Below are 18,653 nucleotides of genomic sequence, written 5' to 3'. Positions count from 1 at the left end.
TAAAACTGCACTGAGGGCTTGTCTATGAAATAAATTTGCTTATTAGAATTAGTTATGTGTGAATACATTCCATTTAGGAACAGGTACAGTTAATGTGTAGCATCTGATAGCAAGGGTTTTTCCTTAAGGTGTTGTAGCAGGAATACACAACTTGCTTTGTAAATTTATCCCCAAGACAAACCCTGTGTTGGCAGCCCAAGCTCTGCTCCCCCTGAGGCAGCAGCAGTCCCCAGGCTGTCCCTGCTGAGCTCACAGGGTAATGAGAACCTGATTCTTCTCCAGACACAGAATTCCCACAAGTTCATCAAATACCTCCCACCCCACCCATTAATTTAAGCAAACTTGACTCTTCTTTTTTAATAGGCTGAGGATGGGACATCCAGTGTAACAGTTCTGTCCCATGAAGGAGAAGATGCAATGTCTCTGTTTAGTCCTTCTGTCAAACAAGGTAAAGAGGCTTTTTTTTTCCTCTCTATCTTAATTATGTTATATTAATGGTGTCTTGAATAGTCAATAGGTTCTAATAGGCTGCTAAGTTTTGTGTTTTATGGCTTGTATTTCGCTTCAGTCTGCTTGGAATATTTTTTTGTTGCACCTTGCAAACAAATGTTGGCTATAAAATCCAAATGCTCTAAAATGGAAGGGCCCTTGCCTCTGTAAGATGGATGAGTGGAACCAGGACTATCTGACCCCCTTGGTTTCCTTTCCCCCCAGCTGTGGAAAGAGCTCTTTAATGAAGTTTTTAATGAAGATGCAGTGCCAGTGTTGTGATGTTGGTCTCTCTCCACAGATGCCCAACGCTTGGCTGCCCACGCCCGCACTGCCTCGACCAGCCTGTTCCATGAGACAGACCTGGTGGTCTCCTACACTGACCTGGACAATCTCTTCAATTCTGATGAAGATGAACTCACAGTAAGTGATGTGCAAAAAGTCCCGGCAGGTGCCAGCCAAAAACCAGCAAGGAACAACCCTTGTCTTCCTGTGGTTTGGGGTTTGATTTTTTTTTTTCCCCCCATGCGTGTGTAGGAGAGGTTCCAAAACATTTACACAAACAAGAGCTGTGGCCCCTCAGTGGCAAACGGACTGTTCTGGTTGACTCATGCAGGCAGATTTTTGATGCAAACAACCTCTTGGTGTTACTTCCTTACAATCCCCACAATGTGTGCTGCCTGAACATACCCTTAGTTTGAGTTGTACAGATTCAGCAGGTGTGTTCTTTTCTTGTGGTTCGGGCTCTAGTTAACTGCTTCATCAAGGTAATATTGAAACAAAACAGCAGCTTCTGAAAGAGAAAAGGCACTTAAACACTGGAAATTCTGCCAAATAAACTGCTTCTCTGCAGCAGCTATTATCTTAGAACAGTTTCTCTTGCAGTCTCTGATGGCTCTGAATCCATTATCTTTCTAGTTTCTATTTCAATACTGTTTGTAATCAGTTGTCTTTTCTGAACTGTACTTTGCTCCATGCTTAATCCTAAATCCCCTTACCCAGACAAAATGCCCATCAACTTTAGTGGGAGCTGGAGCTGAGTAAGGGCTGAAGGATCTTAACAGCCCTCAGAGGTCATCAGTCTATGTAATGAAGTGTGTTTGCTCTTAAACATGAACACTTACAGTCTATAGACATCTGAACTGTTGAAAGATGGTAAAATATCTTATTCTTTTACTTTTGACTGTTTTTCTTTCCTGTATTTCTTGTTGCAGGATTTGTGTTTGTCTTTTCTGTTCCTGTGGTAACACCAGTGATGTTAATCTGGCTCTGGGGGTGTTATGGTTTGTTCTGGTAGTCTGTGGGCAGCCCTCATTTAGCTTCTTTTACTGTCTGCTAACAGGCTGAGGGTTGTTTTGTAACTGCTTTTTCTCTTCAATAACATTGTGACCTGTTGGGAGGGGTTCTCTGGGTTCCGAGAATTAAGAACAAGTATAAGCCCAACCTTAGGCTTCTGAGCTACTTTAAGTTTTCTAAATATTTTATAATGTCTCAGCTTTGTATGTGCAGGTAAGATTTCCTGTTAGCAGGAAACATGATCATGTGTTTATATCTGAAGTGATTTTATGACAATATTTCTTTCTTAGCCTGGATCTAAACGAACAGTGAATGGCACTGATGACAAATCCAACTGCAAAGAGGCAAAAACAGGAAATCTAGACCCACTGTCATGCATAAGTAAGATTTATTTGTGTTTTCTTTTTGCCTAAAAAGAATACTAACTCTAAATATTTGACTCTAATATGTTATGGCAATTTGGAAACGTATCCTTCATTTGCCTTTGTGAAATTTTGAGACTCAGGAAACACTTCAGAAAGTTTTCATGCTCTAAAGTCTGCTTCTGATCTGAAATTAGGCACTGCAGATCTCCATAAAATGTATCCAACTCCCCCTTCACTGGAACAACATATTATGGGGTTTTCTCCCATGAACATGAACAATAAGGAGTATGGCAGCATGGACACTACACTTGGAGGAACAGTGCTGGAAGGGAATAGCTCTGCTGTGGGAGCTCAGTTCAGAATCGAAGTAGATGAGGGTTTCTGCAGCCCCAAACCTGCTGAAATCAAGGTAGGTAGTGCTGACAGCCCTAATCAGTCCTTGTGATGATTATTGATCAGTTTATTACTTAAATCTGAATCAGAATGGGGGAGATTAAGTACAGTTTATAACTTGTCCTGCATTATTTTGGGGGAGGTAATACACTTTGTAGTAAGTATATAGTGTTTTACCATCTAAACTTAAGAGAGAGTAATATTTGAGTAGCCATTAGAAAGCTGCAGAAATGCTTTTCAGTCATTGTAATCCACTGAGGTTTGTTTTGATGTATTGTGAATATTGTATGTACACATCTCAGCTTTCTCTTGCATCTGTGTGAGGATTTTGGGTTAAAGAGCTGCTGCTTGAACTCCATCCTGGTTTTTGGAGAAGCATTTAATTGCTGCAGTGATCTTATTTACACACTAATGCTTTCCCATGTCTGACTTCCAGGATTATTCTTACGTTTATAAGCCTGAGAACTGTCAAGCTTTAGTGGGATGTTCCATGTTTGCACCACTGAAGACTCTTCCCAGCCAATGTCTTCCTCCCATCAAACTGCCCGAGGAATGCATTTACCGCCAGAGCTGGACTGTGGGAAAGCTGGATCTGCTTCCTCCAGGCCCTGCCATGCCTTTCATCAAAGATGGGTACGACCCTGGGGGGTTCAGCTTTGTGAGGTGTCACTTTGCCACCCCTAAATATTTATTTTGTCAATCAGTAGTGGGAATATTTGTTTATACTCTGTTTATGCAACTGACAAGAGCCTTTAAAAACATCCTTCTGGCTAAACCTACTGCAGGAGACTCTTCTCAAAGAGCTTCTTAACTGTACATACATTTTATTTGTTGTCTCCTTTAAAGGTTTCTTGGGGAAGCTTAATGGTGCAAGTCCAGGTTTAATAAGTAATGAAGATGGTAACAATCAAGATAAATGTAAACTTGGGACTTTGCTTTTGTGGTGATGTACTTGGTGCTGGAAGGGCTTAGTAGGTGGTGCTGCTGTTTCTTAAATTACTTTCTTAAGTAGCAGTAAACTCAGCTGTGCTGGGAGTAGGAAAACATCTGTGCCATGTGATTGGGCCTGGTCACAGCAGAGCTGCAGGGGACATTTCTGTACCCTGCATTTGATAGGGATGCTCTTGCTGCCAGCTCTTCTTGAGGAAAAGATTTCTTTCTTTTTCTCTGCCACATTACCAGCTGGTATAAATGGATTGGGTAGCAAGAAGGTGTTATGTATTTCTTGATAAAATTATATGAATGTTAAATTTTGGATTAAATACTGATGTTGCTTCTGTTACTCATTAGCAATATGTTTTCAGGTCTCATTAGCCTTACAAGGCTTTGGAGATACTCAGGTGCTTAGGGAAGAAAATGTTAAACCTTTCCAGGTGATACTTTCCTCGTGGATTCAGCTTAATCTGTTGTCAATAGACCTCTGGTCTATTTTCTTAGTGTGTGTTAACACAACATGTAAATAAAACATGAATGAAAAAGGTGTCCTTTAGACTCCATACATGCACAGAATTTATAATTTATTCTGACCACACTTGTTTCCTGGGAGCTTTGTGCAAAGGAAAAGACAAAAGGAGGCAGGGAGAGATTCTTTAATGGTGCTGTCAGTGGGAATCCTGCAAAGTCATTTAAGAACAAATGCTCTTGAAGTTCCTTAGGGAATGAAAATCTTGCTGTGGATTATGAAAGACTAGCTTAAAAAAAGCAAATATTAATTAGGAAGGTCCTTCTTTAGAAATCTGAGTCTTAAACTTCAAACCCAGTATGTTGTATACTTAAAGCCTTTCCTTCTCTTGTGGCTGCTGTCAGTGACGGGAGCACCATGGATCAGGAGTACGGCCCTGCCTACACCCCCCAGACCCACACTCCGTTTGGGATGCCCCCGAGCAGTGCCCCTCCCAGCAACAGCGGGGCTGGAATCCTCCCTTCTCCTTCCACCCCTCGCTTCCCAACTCCCAGAACACCAAGGACTCCCCGAACGCCCCGTGGAGCTGGCGGGCCCGCGAGCGCCCAGGGCTCAGTGAAATATGAGAACTCGGATTTGTACTCCCCAGCTTCCACACCCTCCACGTGTCGGCCGCTGAACTCGGTGGAGCCCGCGACGGTGCCTTCCATCCCCGAGGCACACAGCCTGTATGTGAATCTCATCCTCTCCGAGTCCGTCATGAATCTCTTCAAAGACTGCAACTTCGACAGCTGCTGCATTTGTGTTTGCAATATGAACATCAAAGGTGCTGACGTTGGAGTTTACATTCCTGATCCAACACAAGAGGCCCAGTATAGGTGTACCTGTGGTTTCAGTGCTGTTATGAATAGAAAATTTGGCAACAGTTCCGGGCTGTTTCTCGAAGACGAGTTGGATATTCTGGGGCGAAACACGGAGTGTGGCAAGGAAGCAGAAAAACGCTTTGAAGCTCTCAGAGCTACTTCCATTGAACACGGCAGCGGAGGGCTGAAAGAACCTGAGAAATTGCCCGATGACTTGATACTGTTGCTGCAGGATCAGTGCACCAACCTGTTCTCACCCTTTGGAGCAGCAGACCAAGACTCCATGGCCAAAGTTGGTGCTGTCAGCAGCCTGGTACGTGTAGAAGAAAGGGATTGTTGCAATGACTGCTACTTAGCCTTGGAACATGGACGGCAGTTCATGGACAATATGTCAGGAGGGAAAGTTGATGAAGCACTTGTGAAAACTACTTGCTTGCACCACTGGTCAAAAAGAAATGGTAAATATTGAAAACAGCTTATTTTCCACTTTTCTGCTTGTTTGGGTTTTTGTTTATGAAGGGTCTTTTTTTGTGGTTTTCCTTTGTGGATTTTGAATGCTTTTTTTGCCACCTGAGTGCTTGTACAGACTTCTGGTTGATGGTGTTCAGAATAACCAGCCCTTCTATGTCTCGTGCTGATCACCAAGCAGAGTAAGGCCTTCGCTGCCCCCAGTTGTAAATTCCCAATATATATATGAAGCGTAACTTGAGACCACTGTCTGTGTCCACAACACTTCACTGGATTTATCCTTTAAAGAGCTTTTGGTGAGTGGCTCTACAGAGGCTCTGGAATGATTGATGCCTGTAGGAAATGCAGGGGGTTTGAGTGGTGACCAAACTGTCAAGGCTACAAGGCAGAATTAAACAACAGCTCTGATTCAGTTGGCTTCCCCGTTTCTTTAAGGAGGAGAGAGGGGGCAGTAGGTTAATGGCACATGTGGCAAAAAAAGCATTATTGTAGCCTTCACTGTATGTTGGGTCTGCCAGTTCAGAAATCCTTGGATTTTTCCTTCGAGGGCCTGAGTAATGATGCAGTGTCTCTTGGAATACCCTTCATTGTGTGTATTTGCTTACTTCTCTCTAATAGAATTTTCAAGTGGCAACTCTTAACAGAGTTAGGGTGAAAGATAAAGTTAGGAATCACAGGTAGCTGCAGTTCATAGTTGTAAGTGAAGATGAGGAGAACACAGCCAGGTTCCTGTGACTTGCTGGGGGATTAACTTGGAAAGCCCAGACTGTAAATAAATTGATGTTTTTAGGCACACAGGAGAAGACTCTGTGTTACTGTGACTCTGGTGTTTGGGATAAAAAGATGTAAAGATATTTTAAAAGAGAAGACTTGGAAATTGTAGCCATGCCAAATTTTGTGTCAGATTTAATTCTAAAGCCCTGTACTTGAAAAATGGCCCAGTGGTGGCTCTGGATGAAATGGGCTGAGTCTGCTCAAGGCTTCCCTTGACTTCACTGAAATGAGCACTGGGTGGCAGCCTGCAAATGTGCCTTCGTTTGGGGGGGACAATCTGGGAGTTTCAGGCTTCTACGACTTGTTTGGAGCTTTTTGGATTGTTTTTGGTTTGTTTTTATTTTAGGGTGTTTTCTCTTAGTTTAACTCATAAGAAATTTTCCCCTTTCAGTGGGAAAAATTCTAGAGGAAAGAACAAAATTAAGGAAAAAAATCCATCTGTATATTTTGTCAGGGGAAGAGGGAGAGCTCTAAATCCATGTATGCTCAACCTTATATATCCCAGCCTCTGGGTGGCCTGCAGGTGTTTTTTAGAAGAGAGTGTTTACAATGGAGGTGCTTTGGGATCGTGGCTGTCGTGCAGCTGCCCTGACCATGTTTGTGTTCCCGCAGTGGTGGATGTGAGCATGCAGTGTTCCCAGGACATCCTCCGCATGCTGCTCTCGCTCCAGCCCGTGCTGCAGGACGCCATCCAGAAGAAGCGAACGGTCCGGTCCTGGGGTGTGCAGGGACCCCTCACGTGGCAGCAGTTCCACAAAATGGCTGGGAGAGGCTCCTACGGTAACGGTTCCATGCACTCCTGCTTCATGGAATCTCCTTCCTCTGCTCCATCCACCCCAACTTGGTGGCTGGTGATGCTCAACCTATTGGGATGCTGAACAGCACTTGACCTTTCTTTAAACTAACGAGAGCTTATTAGACAGAGGAGAATTCTTCTCTTTAGAAAAACAGAAAATATTTATATTCCTTAGAACAGGCAATGAATTAAAGATGTGCATTTAAAATTTACAGCTTCAGTTGCACTGTTTGTATACACCTGACACTTCACCCAGTGAGGGACTGAAATTGCAAAGATGGGTTTAGTGTTAAAAACGGAGCAACTGCTCAGGATTTTATACTCAAAATTTTTCTATTCACCCCATTTGAATTACTGTAAAGGTAGGGAATTAAAAATACCTGCTTTTGAAATTCTTGAGACAGTGTGTTTTATTGCTCAGTACTGTCAGAATTGTGTTCAAGATCTAGGGTTACTCAGTGTCTCTGATAAATGTTTGGAGTGGCCAACAAGTGATGCATTCACAGATAGAAGGTGAATTTTTTGCACTCATGATTTAATGACTTCATTAGCATATGAGATTGATTTACCACTGTGTTACAAGAGTGACCTTTCACCAGCAGATATTTTGTAGCTGTATTTAGAACGTGGCAATTATACATTTACAGTACATGTAAATGCATGCTCTTAAGTTTGTTTCCTTCACTGGCCCTTTACCCATCTGCTTAGAATATTTACATTTTTTTACCTTACTTTGGTCCCTGGTTGCTTTGGCTCTGTGGGAAAAGGCTTCCTGGACAGGGCAGATCTGTTCTCGATTGCCTGTGTACTGATGGAAATATAAAACACTGTGGAACTTTTTCCTGAGGCCCTGAGATATTTCAAATAAAAACCAATCAGCTGATGGGTGTTTTTCAGAGGGTTGGCTCCTACACTTTGGATCTGTAAAATGAGAACTATTCCATTGATAGCCAGTGCCCCTTCCTGTGAGATGCTGGGAACACCAGAGGCTGTTCTATTCATGTTTCCTTGAAGTTAATTTTAAGCTTTCTGCTTAAAAAACATGCCTTGCTTTTCCAGGAACTGATGAGTCCCCAGAACCACTGCCAATCCCAACATTTTTGTTGGGATACGATTACGATTTCCTGGTGCTGTCTCCATTTGCATTGCCCTACTGGGAGAGGCTGATGCTGGAACCTTACGGATCTCAGCGAGACGTCGCTTACGTTGTGGTGTGCCCGGAGAACGAGGCTCTGCTCAACGGAGCCAAAAGCTTCTTTAGGGATCTGACTGCAATATACGAGGTACAGGATTTGTGGCAGTTTGCAGTGAAATGGATTTGGGAAAGGCTGTTTCTAATACGTGCTCATAAGGACTTATCAGGCTTGTCGGAGCTGATAGCGACGCCTGCTCAGAATGCTATCTGGGAAAGCTGCTCGGAGGGATTTTAGGAATGGGCACTTGGAAGATAAGGGCTGTTCGTGCTGCTTCCCCGTTCCTTTCAGTATTCATCGTTCTCATCCGATAAACGCCACCCGGTGGCAACGCTCTGCATTGCCACCTTAATTGTGTTACCTCCATTTAATTCATTAATTACACGCTTCTGTTGCTTGGATTGAATGAAGATTAGAGTAGATTCATATCAACCTGGTTTTCTTGCATTTAGGAAAACGCTGACAATAACCCATAAAATCACTATTCAACATTTCCTACTGGTGGAATTCTAGAGTTAAAAGGTTACTTTGGAATATTGTAAATAAACTGAGAGTTCTCTTTCTCTACCTTTCTGGGATATATCCTTTGTGTGATATTTAACAGATTTTAAGGCTTTTTTTTACCTTCTTTGCAGTCCTGCAGGCTTGGTCAGCACAGACCTATCTGTAAGTTACTGCCTGATGGGATCATGAGGGTTGGACCTACAGCCTCCAAGAAGCTCTCGGAGAAGTTGGTCACAGAATGGTTCTCACAGACAGCCAATGCCAACAACGATGCGTTCTCCAAGCTCAAACTCTACGCTCAAGTTTGCAGATATGAGCTGGGTATGACCTTTTTTAATGTTCCTTATTTCATACAATTGTCACTTACTACTTTGCAATAGAGAAGAAGGAATTGTGGCTTATTGTTTTATTGATTTTAAACCGGTTTTCTGGTTTTAAACTGGATTTGAATATGTGCTAAAATGGCCTCTTACCTCCCAGCAGTGCCTTTAGGGGATAGCAGCATGCCTGCCTGACAGGGACTTCGGTTGTCTTCTTGTGTTGGTGACTTGGATTGTGAGGCAGTGATTTCAAGCAATTCAACACATCTGGAAAAAAGTTATATTAAAAACAGATTTCTTGATATTTTTGAAAGGCTTTTATGAAAATACTAGAGTTTGAAAATTTAATACAGGTATTTTAATTTGAGAGCTAAAATGTGTGCTCAAGGTTTGCTCTGTTTTGTTACAACTGTTGATTTCCATAAGTGACATAAGCATCAAAACAGCTCCAATATAAAATTTATGCTTTTTTTTCCTATTGTTTTAGGTCCTTATCTTGCTTCTCAGCCTTTGGACAATTCTCTGCTTTCCCAAACAAACCTGGTCCCTCCCTCCAGCCAGGCGGCCTCTGCTCTGCCCCCAGTGACAGCCCCTGCTGCCAATCCCAACACTCCGTCATCCGCTCCTGCAGCTCCCACCAGCAGCACCATCACAGTGACCTCCAGCAGTGCCATGTCCTCTGCAGCCACTACAGCCAACTCCACCCTGACCACCACTGCCCCATCCTCCTCCTCTGCCAGCCTGGGCAGTGGCATTCCAACGAGCAAGCCTTCCTCGTTCCCACCTTTCAGCAATATGAACAATACCACTCCTGCCTCCCTGCCCACCCAGGCTGCGCCAGTCCCGAATGGGCAAACTGGGGGGCAGCAGCAACAGCCAACACTGCAAACAGCAGGGATGTCTGGAGACACGGCTGCAGCACCTGCACAGCCCCATCCAGAGGTTTCTGAAAGGTAGGGAACTGCAGTCACACCTTCAGATGAAAAATCAGCTCAACTAACATGAACTTATGAATGCACTTTCACCCCTTCAGTGAAAATCCTGTATTTATTTTCACCAAGCTGCTTTTAAGGGAGAATGAGAGTTAAATTGTGGTGGAGCTGAACCTTTTGGTTCCAGTTGTAGCTGCAGTTCTAATTACATCTCAGTGTCTGCTCTGGTACAAAAATAAACTTCCTTTTTTTTTTTTTCCTTCTCTCTAAAGAGAGAAAATTCACCAAACTACTCACTTCAATATTTTAAAGGGCTGGGGAAGGAAGGGGAGATAGCTAATTGGCACCATCTTAGAGTTCTATTTTCTGTAATCAAAGTTAGAGTGGTGAAGACAGCTCTTACTGTAGATATTCTTGTTCCCCAGTTAAGCAGTAGTTGACCTGCTGTAATAAAAAAGGCTAAAGAAAGAAAAAGAGATTTAGAGTTACTGGTAAACTCTTATACAAAAATGACATAAAAAGACTGTTTCTTACACCACAGTTGACTCAAAGATCTTTCAGATTAATAATTGACCTAGTTTTGATCTAGTTTTGAAGTTAAACCAAATCTTTATAAAAGTCAGCTGTTTGTAACTGGTTCCAAAATTTCATTTCCAGCACTATGGATCGTGATAAAGTTGGAGTCCCCACAGATGGAGATTCACATGCTATCACCTATCCACCTGCAATTGTAGTTTACATAATTGATCCTTTCACATACGAAAAAAAGGATGAGAACAGTAGCTCATCCAGTTTGTGGACACTTGGACTTCTGCGCTGCTTCCTAGAGATGGTTCAGGTTCTTCCTCCCAACATCAAGAACATCATTTCTGTGCAGGTGAGCCAACAGAAACAAACAGAGTGTTCTTGGCTTTGGCTGTGTTTTGGGGGCAGTAACATCCTCAAGGTGGGAGTTACATTTCCTTCATAAACATTACTTACAGTTCTCCAGCTGTTAAATCATTAGGTTAAAGTTTCTAGAGCAGTTTGGGTGCTATTAACCAAAGCTGAATCCTTTTGTACATTCCAAACTCATCAGTTTTATCTCAGAGGAAATGTAGTGCCCACTACAGTGATGAGTGAAGTATGGGAAAGCTGTTGGTCCTGTACTGGAATCTGCCTGACCCTGCTGGGCTGGTAGGCAGAGCTCAGCCCAGCAGCAGCTGCAGGACCAGTTAACAGAGGACAGATTTTGGAGGAATCATTAAGATTCTCTTCTGAGCAATTATTTTTTCCTCTGAAGAAAATTTCAGTGAGAATAATTTCTTGAAACTCCGCAGGCTTTAGAAGTGGAAGAAATTTGACTGCAATGTAAAATTCAAAAAGCAATGTACCAAATACTGTGTCAGAAGCCATTTAATCTATTGATAAAACAATGATTTATTTTTTTTTCTCCTCTTTTCTGTTCTAGATTGTCCCATGTCAGTACCTGCTCCAGCCTGTGAAACACGAGGACCGGCAGATTTACACTCAGCATTTAAAATCTTTGGCATTTTCAGCTTTCACTCAGTGTCGGAGACCTCTCCCAACTTCCACCAATGTGAAAACCTTAACTGGCTTTGGCCCAGGTTTAGCCATGGAAACTGCTCTTAGGAGTCCTGATGTGAGTATTGTTAATGAGATTGTGGAATTACCCAGATCAGAGGAAGGTCCCTGCTTACCAACTAACCATCTTTTGTGTTAGGAATAATTTCTTTCATTGTCTGTTCTGTTGTCTTTCTAGAGACCTGAGTGTATTCGACTCTACACCCCTCCTTTTATACTGGCTCCTGTAAAGGACAAGCAAACAGAGCTGGGAGAAACCTTTGGAGAAGCTGGCCAGAAGTATAATGTGCTTTTTGTGGGCTACTGTTTATCTCATGACCAGAGGTGGCTGCTTGCATCCTGTACAGACCTCTATGGAGAGCAGTTAGAAACTTGCATAATTAATATTGATGTACCAAACAGGTAAGAACCAAACTTCAACTCATTTTTACAAAGTATATTTTCTTTCATTCCCCTGAAGAATTACAGTGGGTTTGGTGCTGTAAGAATAACTGACTTTTGTAGACTCGCTGTGTTGCAAAAGTGGCTAAAGCAGATGAATGGTTTCCTTATTATGTGCATACTGTTTTGAGTTAAATTTTTAGAAGAGCATAGTTTCGTTTCATGGGATTCTTGAATGTTAATGTGTGTGTTCATACTTCCCCATCTCACTTATGGGCTGTTAATGTCAGTTTTAAGAATGTGATTAATTAAAATACCCAAACCCCTGAAGCTGCAGCTGATGGACCTCAATACCAATGCTCTTGGGTCCTGGGAGTGTTCAGGTTAATACAAAAAAGTTCTAAATGTGGCATTGAAAACTTGTTACAGATGGGTTTTAGCTTTGTTTTCTCTTCTTTCTTACTTCTAGAGCTCGCAGGAAAAAGGGTTCTGCCCGCAGACTTGGTCTCCAGAAGCTGTGGGAATGGTGCTTGGGACTTGTGCAGATGAGCTCTTTGCCGTGGAGAGTTGTCATAGGCCGCTTAGGAAGAATAGGACATGGGGAATTAAAAGGTAGCAGCAGCATTTTTTTAAGAGTCTAAAGCTTGATTTGAAGGTTTAATTTTTCGGTAGTATCAAATGTGTCCATCCCTGTTTCTGGAAGAAAACCTCACCAATGAGATTTCCTTCCTCAGACTGGAGCTGTTTGCTGAGCCGCCGGAACCTGCAGTCGCTGAGCAAGAGGCTGAAGGACATGTGCAGGATGTGTGGGATCTCTGCTGCAGACTCCCCCAGCATTCTCAGTGCTTGCTTGGTGGCCATGGAACCCCAGGGATCCTTCATTATTATGCCAGGTATTTGGGAAACTCTCTCTCTCTCTCTTTTTGGCATGAGAACTAACAGTTCAGGCTTTGCAAAACTAAGGAACCGCTTGATTTCTCTCCCAAAGATTCTGTGTCCACCGGCTCCGTGTTCGGGCGCAGCACCACTCTGAACATGCAAACGTCTCAGCTGAACACGCCCCAGGACACGTCCTGCACTCACATCCTGGTGTTCCCCACCTCTGCATCCGTGCAAGTGGCATCATCCACTTACACCACTGAGAACCTGGACCTGGCCTTTAACACAAACAATGGTTTGTATTTGGGATTTGTTCTTGCCTTCTAAAAACTGCTCGTCACTCCCCCTATCATAAGAATAAACTGCTCATTCTAAGCAACCATTTCCATTGAAAATCACTTCATTTCTGAATGTATTGTCATATCCTGCACATGGTGAAATTGTAGGAATTCACTGGTCTTGTTCTTTTTCAAGATGGAGCAGATGGAATGGGAATCTTTGACTTGTTAGACACTGGAGATGATCTTGATCCTGATATTATAAATATTCTTCCTGCATCTCCTGGTGGATCCCCTGTGCATTCTCCAGGGTCCCACTACCCCCATGGAGGTGATATGGGCAAGGTAATTATTGGAGTAAATACAGTTTTGTGTGTGTGTGTTTTGTCTGGTTTTTCTCCATCTGTTCATTTCCTTTTTGCGGAATGAAAGGTTTTAGATCCACCTGGATATTGAGTTGTCATGTTGTGCTTGGATATTTCAAAATGCTTTGTGTTTCAGAAGCTACAGATAATTTCTATTAAATTTGTGCTCTCCTAATCCAAAACCATTGCCTGTTGTGTTCCAGGGTCAAGGCACAGATCGATTGCTTTCCACAGAATCTCATGATGAAGTAACAAATATACTGCAGCAGCCACTGGCCCTCGGTTATTTTGTGTCAACTGCCAAAGCAGGTCCATTGCCTGACTGGTTTTGGTCAGCGTGTCCTCAAGCACAAAATCAGTGTCCCTTGTTTCTTAAGGTACTGTCCTGGCAGAGACTTGTGCAGCCTGAGGGATCTGGGGGTGAAAACTCTTCTGGTTAAACCAAAGTCAGTGCATGTCTCTGGGGATAGCTCTGCTTTTGCTTCAGGAGAGATCAGGTGTTCAGTTTTTGAGATTTGGTTGTTTTGAAGGTTCTGACTTGCTCATGTTCCTTCCTGATGGTCTGGACTCTTTCTTTTCTTGGCTACATGCTCCAGGATTTTGTAAGAACAGGTTGAGTTCCTGGACAGAGTTCAGGCTAAGGCTGGACTCCTGTGGGGACTGGTGGTAGAGAAGGAGGTACATAAGTACAGCATAATAACTCAGCTGCCCTGGGTAAAATAAGGAAAAATTAATCTCTTTCTGTATTGCACAAAGCATAAAAGCTGTTTTTTCCATGTTGGCTTTGCGAAGTTACAGCCATTGTATCATCAGTCTGGGTGCTGTCTGAGCCCCTTATCTCCTTATGACACAATCAAGACACACCTGGCATATTTAAGGCCATACATTGGTATACAGAGAAACTTTCTGTATTAACAAATCAGCATCTCTAATACTGTGATTTGTTTTCTAATGATTCAGATATATCTTCTGCAGCCTAGTTTGTGTCTGGATTAGCAGTTCCTCGTGGCCTAAGCTCAGCTGTGGCTTTGTATAGGATATTATTTTGAAGAGAGGATTTATTATTTACGCTAGGCAGCTCTATATATGAAATATAAATAGACCAGGCCTATAGAAAGCAACTGAACTTCCAAGTTTTATTAGACATCTTGGGCCACTTGAGTTATTTTTTTAATAATCACTTAATGTAGAAAAGGGATTTAAAAAAAAACCCAATATGTATTTCACTATTAGCACTGTGCTTTTAGCAGAGATCTGTGTGAGAGAATATAAATATTCTGATAAGCCCTGAACTTGTTGATGGCCTATGGATAAGATTTGTTTTGGCTTGTATGTTAGAGAAGGTGACTGCAAGCTATAACAATGTGGGGGAAGGAAATATGTTGTAGTTGATCAGGCAGTAACTTCTGGCTTCCTTCTTCCTTCCTCAGGCCTCTTTGCACCTCCACGTGCCTTCAGTGCAATCAGACGAGCTACTCCACAGTAAACACTCCCATCCACTTGATTCTAATCAAACTTCTGATGTGCTCAGGTATTTGTCATTGATCAGTTGCAAAAATATTGTGCATTTAGTTTTTAATGCTGCTGCAGTGAAACTGCATGTTTGTTCTTCGTGCTGTTGGTTTTTTTTTTTTGCACAGCTGATATCCTTAGTGGAGATAAATTGCTGTGCTTTAAGTGATTGTCATGGAACAGTGAAATTAAAACCAAACATCTCTAAGCCCTTCTTTAACTTTGAAAATGTTTGAAAAACAATGAATTCCTCAAACTAGAAGAAAGTTTGAGGTCTAGCAGGAAAGACAAATAGTTGAGACAGAGTATTGCACAGCAGTCTTGTGGAAAATCTGAAGTGCTGAAAGACAGGAGCCCAGACCTATGTAAACATGGGACACTAATTGAGAAAACATCAGATTATTTTTCCTTTTCTGTTTTTTTTTAATGTGAACCTCTTGGTATGAATTAAGAATATGCAATTAAAATTACAGGTTTCCAGCAAAACCAAGTTTAGCTCTGAACTGCTGTAATAATCTTTAAGGCATGTTATTTCTCAATGTTGGCAAACCTATTTTATGTTTCTGATGCCAAAGAAGGTGGATTGTAGTAAATTAGGGCTGTAAAATCCTGGTGAGGAAGTGTGTTGGTCTGACAGAAGGCTGTTTGTTTTTCAGGTTTGTTCTGGAACAGTACAATGCACTCTCCTGGCTAACCTGTGATCCTGCAACCCAGGACAGACGGTCATGTCTCCCAATTCATTTTGTGGTGCTGAATCAGTTGTATAACTTTATCATGAATATGCTGTGATCTTCATCTGAATTTTGCAAGACAAAAATGAGGAAAAGGGATATTTCACTGCAGGACTAAGTTATAATTCTTCTCAGTGCAAGTTGTTTGTGATGGGGTATGAATCTTGTTACTTCCAGCAAATATTGTTTTGACTTGTGAGAGGGGCACCCATCGCCCGGCTGTCTTTGAGTCACTGACTATGGGGGACGCTTCAGAATGATGATCAGAAAGTGTATTATAACATTTTTAGTAGCAAAATTAACCATTTTTCCCCAGCCACAGTATTTGTGAAGAGTAATGAGCCATAGTACCCAGTAATGGTTAATGAATTTTAAAAGCATGGAGATGAGAAGAAACATGAGGAACAATTAAGTTTCAACCTATGGCTTCAGAACATCAAGATGTTCTTGTATTGGATTATAGTACTTAGTATTCAAAAATGCCTGCATCTCTTATTTATTGTAAGTTTTTAAATGTATAAATTGTCTTATATTTCTTAACCTCTTTTATAAAAATTTTCCTAGAAGGTTTATACTGCCTTCTTGCTTTAAAGCAATTGGTCTAAAATATATGTAATCGTCTTAATTAAAAGTTGCAGTAGGTTGCTTTTAGAGTATTATTTTTTTGTAAGGGGTGGGTGGGGACAGTAAATTTGTATTGTCTTGATGTACAGTTTAATGGGGATAGAGGGGTTAATGTCCATACCATTGTGTGTGGGGGATTTACAGCTAAGCTGTAGTTGCAGAGTACATGTACAGTAATGAAGTTCACTGTGTTTATATAAATTGAAAAGGTACCGGGTCTTACAGCATTTTATATCACACCTTTACAGAGTAACAATGGCAATATATAAGTGATATCGTAGGTGGTTTAACTTGTAGTGAGAATAACATGAATAAACTCTTCAATTGAAGTTTGTGTTATGGTTCAGGGCTGTGGCTAGATTCTCAGATCCACTTCCAGGACACAAGTTTTAATATCACAAGAATATCTCTTGTGTATTGTTGCTCCTTGGATATTCTTGGCACTGTGCTCACTGCATTGTTTGCTTCCACTTTTGTGATAAAATGCGAATGTTCTGAGGCAGAACACACAGAAAACTTATCCAAAGTCTCCTGCCAGACTGAAATTTAGCCCAGCTCTAGCCATTTTACAAATGCAAAAATAGTCAATCTTGACTTTAAGATTGGTGTGTGTTTAACTAAAATGTGGTGTATATAGATTCTCAGTGAATTCTGGTATTCAGATTTTATTCCACTAGTAAAAAAACAGCACGAAACCCTGAACATTTTCCTTTTCCATGTATTTTTGGCACTGTGGTGAAGGTCCCAAGTATCAGTGTATGGCCTTCCCCATATCCCATTTTCAGGCTCTGGCTGGGGCATGTGCCAAGTAGGCTTTGCCCTCCCCAGGAAAGGGACTGATAAACCACAAAGCTTTCTTAAACGTCTCCCTCTATCTGCAGCCACCATTTTTTCTCAATAGTTTCCTTCCTTTTTCCTAGCACATGCCAAATGTCTGGTGCTGCTCTAAAATAGCCCCTACGGGTGCTGAAGAGCAGCTGCAGATGCTTTTTCTGGGTTCCTTATCTGACTGCCAGATGAAAAACTGAGCTCCTGCAGCGCTCCCGGGAGCCTGTCACGATAACCCAAGTCCTGGGTCTTAATATTGTCTCGCTGGTTTAAACCTGTAAAGGAGCAAGTTTTAAGATCCATTTGTGCACCTGCTGTTAACCCTCTACAAGGAAGAATTTGCTTGCATTTACCAAACTTACTGTGTTCATGAAAATCTCGTTTCGTAAATGCAAAAGACCTGCCTGAGGTGATTTTTTCCGTATGAACAGTCTCATTGAATCGTGTACATACAATATTAGCGACTTTTTTTTGGTTTTGTATAAAGAAGTTGTACAATTGGTGATGAGAATTTTCAGTCATTTCTTCAGAACAACATGAGTGCAATCAGAAGTTAGCATATTTTGATAAATAGAGTTAAAAACCGGGTCTGTCCATGACTTTATCTTGGTAATGCACCACAGATTAAATGGCACATTATTGTCTTACAGAAGGTTTTTCTCATTTGGTCGGCATTTTTGAAGTGGAAAAGTGCTCCTAAAACTGGAATTTTCAAAGTGTATGTCCTTTTTTTTCCTTTGAGCTTTGTTGCTAAGTGGTCATTTCTAACCCTGGCTCAGTTAAGCAAGTTCCAAGGGCTGGGTTTTGGTGTGGCTTTGTTTTGTGTTCATTCTGACTTGTATTCCTAAAGGTAAGTGAATCAGCTGCCTGAACGTTGGTGTAACTGTATTCTGTTACCTGGACCAGCCTTCCCTGTGAAATTCCTACTGTGAAAGCTGCCAGTTTCCCACTCCTCACCCCCATCAAATGCAATTAAAGTAAATTATAATATTATAACCACTATAAAATATTAGAAGGGCCATTTCTGGAGTGATAGTCACAGCTGGCAATGTACATATCAAACCTGCCAGCACCACGGAGCCAGCTACTATATTGGGCATACTTTTTTTGTTTGCTACTTTCATTTAACTATTTTAAGTGCACATAATGGCTGGTTTATAAATGAAATTGTCACAATCCAATAAGTCGAGGTTGTTTAGCAAGTACAAGCTTAAATAGTTGAAAAATTCAGCTACAGCTTTTCAAAATGGCCTTGCAAGAAAATGTTCCCGTCAGTGGTAGTTGTGGAGGTTTATCTCTTCCAATGAAAGAAGAAGCTGAGATCTCTCCATTCCAATTAAAAATACATATTTTAACCCAGATATTACTGCATTTAAGCCCTTTTGTCACCTTTGACACTACTGTTGGAATTAGGTTTCTGAAAACCCTGTTGGTAAGACCAGCAAGGCCAACAGCTGTACTTGTAACAACCCTCACATTTTAAAAGTAGCTGTAACATTTAGATCTTTCTAACATTCTCTGAAATAATTAAAGATAAATGGATTTATATTTAAATCCTCAGCTATGTTCTTACTTAGCTGTCAGTTATGGCGCAGATTATTGTATTTCTATATTTACCTCTGATGGTAATTTTAACTTTGTGTGTTGCTATGAAGACTTGCCGATGTCTTTAATCA

The 18,653-nt window shown here is 41.6% G+C and overlaps 1 protein-coding gene across 1 annotated transcript in view; it reads left to right on the top strand.

Moving 5' to 3' along the window:
- The window catches only part of MED13 (mediator complex subunit 13), a 51,756-nt gene extending 35,600 nt beyond the window's left edge, over positions 1-16,156 (top strand). Inside the window, exons 11-30 of the mRNA XM_005525700.3 lie at positions 364-448; positions 791-912; positions 2,076-2,166; positions 2,345-2,559; positions 2,980-3,176; positions 4,350-5,266; positions 6,663-6,830; positions 7,906-8,129; positions 8,675-8,864; positions 9,351-9,816; positions 10,453-10,672; positions 11,246-11,437; positions 11,558-11,781; positions 12,230-12,372; positions 12,495-12,653; positions 12,749-12,934; positions 13,114-13,262; positions 13,486-13,659; positions 14,713-14,813; positions 15,451-16,156. Of these exons, the coding sequence (XP_005525757.1) occupies positions 364-448; positions 791-912; positions 2,076-2,166; positions 2,345-2,559; positions 2,980-3,176; positions 4,350-5,266; positions 6,663-6,830; positions 7,906-8,129; positions 8,675-8,864; positions 9,351-9,816; positions 10,453-10,672; positions 11,246-11,437; positions 11,558-11,781; positions 12,230-12,372; positions 12,495-12,653; positions 12,749-12,934; positions 13,114-13,262; positions 13,486-13,659; positions 14,713-14,813; positions 15,451-15,583 (4,356 nt within the window). The 3' untranslated portion in view covers positions 15,584-16,156. The remainder of the gene's footprint in view (positions 1-363; positions 449-790; positions 913-2,075; positions 2,167-2,344; positions 2,560-2,979; positions 3,177-4,349; positions 5,267-6,662; positions 6,831-7,905; positions 8,130-8,674; positions 8,865-9,350; positions 9,817-10,452; positions 10,673-11,245; positions 11,438-11,557; positions 11,782-12,229; positions 12,373-12,494; positions 12,654-12,748; positions 12,935-13,113; positions 13,263-13,485; positions 13,660-14,712; positions 14,814-15,450) is intronic.
- The last annotated feature ends 2,497 nt before the right edge of the window (positions 16,157-18,653 follow it).

This window comes from Pseudopodoces humilis, chromosome 23 (genome assembly GCF_049639895.1).
Source record: "Pseudopodoces humilis isolate 2021_Gansu_Grassland_sample_001 chromosome 23, ASM4963989v1, whole genome shotgun sequence".
In the NCBI taxonomy this organism is placed as follows: domain Eukaryota; kingdom Metazoa; phylum Chordata; class Aves; order Passeriformes; family Paridae; genus Pseudopodoces; species Pseudopodoces humilis.
Note: the sequence above shows the minus strand (reverse complement) of the source record. Positions and strands in the feature narration are given on the sequence as shown.